Source organism: Trichechus manatus, unplaced genomic scaffold (assembly GCF_000243295.1).
Source record: "Trichechus manatus latirostris isolate Lorelei unplaced genomic scaffold, TriManLat1.0 scaffold00113, whole genome shotgun sequence".
NCBI classification, from domain to species: domain Eukaryota; kingdom Metazoa; phylum Chordata; class Mammalia; order Sirenia; family Trichechidae; genus Trichechus; species Trichechus manatus.
Window position 1 is genome coordinate 8,284,452 of NW_004444049.1, and position 3,204 is coordinate 8,287,655.

At 50.7% G+C, this 3,204-nt stretch overlaps 1 protein-coding gene across 1 annotated transcript in view; it reads right to left on the reverse strand.

Annotated features, from left to right (window-relative positions):
• The window catches only part of POLR2G (RNA polymerase II subunit G), a 4,467-nt gene extending 2,351 nt beyond the window's left edge, over nucleotides 1–2,116 (reverse strand). Inside the window, exons 1-3 of the mRNA XM_004383832.2 lie at nucleotides 1,998–2,116; nucleotides 1,755–1,864; nucleotides 620–779 (exon numbers count right to left, since the gene is read on the reverse strand). Of these exons, the coding sequence (XP_004383889.1) occupies nucleotides 620–779; nucleotides 1,755–1,864; nucleotides 1,998–2,009 (282 nt within the window). The 5' untranslated portion in view covers nucleotides 2,010–2,116. The remainder of the gene's footprint in view (nucleotides 1–619; nucleotides 780–1,754; nucleotides 1,865–1,997) is intronic.
• Nucleotides 2,117–3,204: the final 1,088 nt, after the last annotated feature.

Sequence of the window (3,204 nt, forward strand, 5' to 3'; positions counted from 1 at the left end):
TTTTTTTTTTTTTTTTTTAACCTTTCTCTTTAAACTAAACAAATACAGTGTAGTAATAAAGAACTTAGGCCTGGGACTTGTCAGGTCTGGATTTGAAGCAAAGCTTCGAACCAGTTGGGTCTGGTTTGAAGCCCTGCTGAGAATATGCATTTCTAACATGTTCCCAGGAAGTTATACATAAGAATCACCTGGGGATCTTGTTAAAATGTAGATTCTGATTCAGTATATCTGGGGTAGAAATGCACCACACTGCCACTTGCTGGCCACATGATGTTGGCCAGAACACTTAGCTTCCCTAAGACTCAGCTTCTGTAAAAAAGAGGCTGTGGGTGGAGACAAAAGCATCCACCTCACAGAGTCACGACGAGGCTTTGCACTTTACCTGCCCACAGTAACTACCCATCATCCGTGTAAGCTACTATCGTAATAAGTGTTAATATTGACCCACATGCCCCCAAGTGAGGCAGGGCAAGGTTAACATTTAATTTGATAGGTGAGAAACTGAGGCAGAAAGAAGTGAAATGGCTCAGCCGAGGATACAGAGTTAGTAAGTGGAGTCAGGACCCAACCCAGATCTTCTGAGGGACCAGCCGGCTGCCTCCCCAGTGCGTGATCTCACCTTGTTGACCTGAGTGACAACGGCATCCACGACCTCCCCTTTAAAGGGCCGGAACACAATGGCCTTGTACTTAACAGGGTAAAGGACAAAGCCTCGGCCTGGCTGGATCACACCAGCACCAATATTGTCAATGGTGGTGACAGCAATTACAAAGCCGTACCTGCGAAGAGGATGAGAAAGGGGCTGTGTGTGGAAGAGCCTCTAAAGCCACCTGCAAACAAGTCACTGAGCCTGGGGAAGGGTGGGGCACAAAGTGGAAATAGCACCCCGGTCCCCAGAGAGATTAATGACCAGGAGAGAAGACAGAACAGCATCTATAAGGCTCTCAGGTTCCATGATAAACGCCCAAGAAGACTGCAGTCCTTTAGCCAACCGACCTCAAGCTTTGGGATGCCTCAGAATCATCCGAGAGGAACTTGTTAAATTCCCAGGTCTGCCCCCAGAGAGTCTTGATTCTGTAGGGCTGAGATTGAGGCTTAGGGACCTGCACGTTCAAGAAGCACCCAAGATTATTCTCATGATGAAGGCCCAAGTACTCTACTGCCCTGGGCTCAGACCCAGCTCATTCACATCACCTTCTAAGAGGCTGCTCTGCGCAGAGCCCAGAGACGGACAAGTTCCAGCCCTCTCTTTCCTCCCCTAAACTCTCAGTCTGCTTTTTCTGTTCACTCATCGATTGAAGAAACATCTACCGAGCCCCAGCATGTGCCATGCCAAGTCCCTGGGCACAGGAGGGTGGGAAAACCTGCAAAATCACAGAGGGGAAGTAGACACAGATACTGAGAGCTCGCCTCAGTCTATCTCATTCACTGCGTGCTCCTAGGACCCAGTACAGAGCTTGGCACCCAGCAGGAGCTGAAGAAACTGGTAAATGAACGACCCATCTCAGCTGAACGCTGGAAGTCCTGTTATCCACCTTTGCAGAGGGCGCTGTGAACCCAAACCAGGAGGCAAATGACTGCCTGGGGCGCCTGGGAGGTTAACAGGGCTTCCGAGAGTGAGTGGCAGGACGCTGCTGGAGCTAAGGACGGGTTGGAGACATAGGGCAAGGTGCCGTGCTGGAGTTAAGGAGGAGTTGCAGACATAGGGCAAGGTGCCGGCAATAATTAGGCGGCGCGGAGGTCGGGACACTCACTTCCCCGTGCAGGTCCCCTCCACCTCGGTGAAGAGCTTCTGCTTCACCGTGTTGAGCAGGTTGGGGCCGAAATAGCGCGGGTGCAGCAAGATCTCGTGCTCCAGGGAGATCTGGGAGGAAAGTGGGATGGTGACACGGAAAGGTGCGGCGGGGATATGGGGCAAGAAGCGGGCCCGGACCCCGACGCCCGGCCTCGGCCCTCCTCCCGACCCTACCCACGCCCCTACCCCGCGCCGTGCTCACGTGGTAGAACATATTCCCGAGGAGGTTTGACAGCGGCGTCTACACCGCTGCCGGTAGTAGCCACCCGGAGCCACCGGAAACACACACACAACCTCCCCAACCTCGCTTCCGGGCTGCACGGCGAAGTGGGCGGGGCCTGCCTCCTCCTTGGATCCGACTGGGCTTCGCAGGGGGGAGGATCCCTGAAGCTCCGCCCCCCGCCCCTCCCACCATCGGTCAAATCGCAGAAAACCGAAAAACCCATGGCTGTCGAGTGGATTCCGATTCACGGCGACAAACCGTCGGACCTCCATAAATTAACAGCGCCTGGCATATAATGAGGAGCCTTGGTGGCACAGTAGTTAAGAGCTCCGCTGCTAACCGAAAGGCTGGCAGTTCAGATCCACTTGTCGCTCCCTGGAGACCCTAGGGAGCAGTTCTACTCTGTCCTGTAGGGTCGCTGTGAGTCGGAATTGACTGGACGACAGCGGGTTTTGGGTTTTTTTTACTGCCTATAACGGGGAGCCGTGGGAGGCTCTGATGGCGCAGTGGTTAAGAGCTCCGCTGCTAACCAAAAGGTGGGCAGTTTGGATCCACCTGTTTCTCCTTGGAAACCGTAAAGGGCAGTTCTACTTCCTCCTGTTGGGGTTACTATGAGTCGGAATCCAATCGAGGGCAACGGGTTTGGCCTATAATAGAGACTCAATAATTTTTTTAAATGGAATTCATTAATTAGTGAAAGTCTACGCAAGTTAAGTGCTTTAATAGAGTTCATTCGTTCAGCAAATATTTTAACACTGCTTTCACATAGTAAGCATAGTAACTCTTATTTAATCCCCATACAGCAACTGCATGTTGTTAAACACAGCCATTATTAAAAATTTCATTATTTAAACTTACTAATAAGTAAATTAAAGAGCCCTGGTGACGCGGTGGTTAAAGAGCTTGGCTGCTAACCCTCACCCTAACTGGTGAAAACTCACCAGCTGCTCCTGGGGAGAAAGGTGTGGTACTCAGCTTCCGTAAACATTACAGCCTTGAAAACCCTATGGAGAAGTTCTACTCTGTCCTACAGGGTCGCTATGAGTCTAAGTCAACTCGATGGCAACAGGTAATAAGTAAATTATACTAAAAAGAAAAAGTAGAGGTACAGATGAATCAAGTTTGGCAATACATTGATAATTATTGAATGTAGGTGACGAGTCGTTGTTGTTAGGTGCCATAGAGT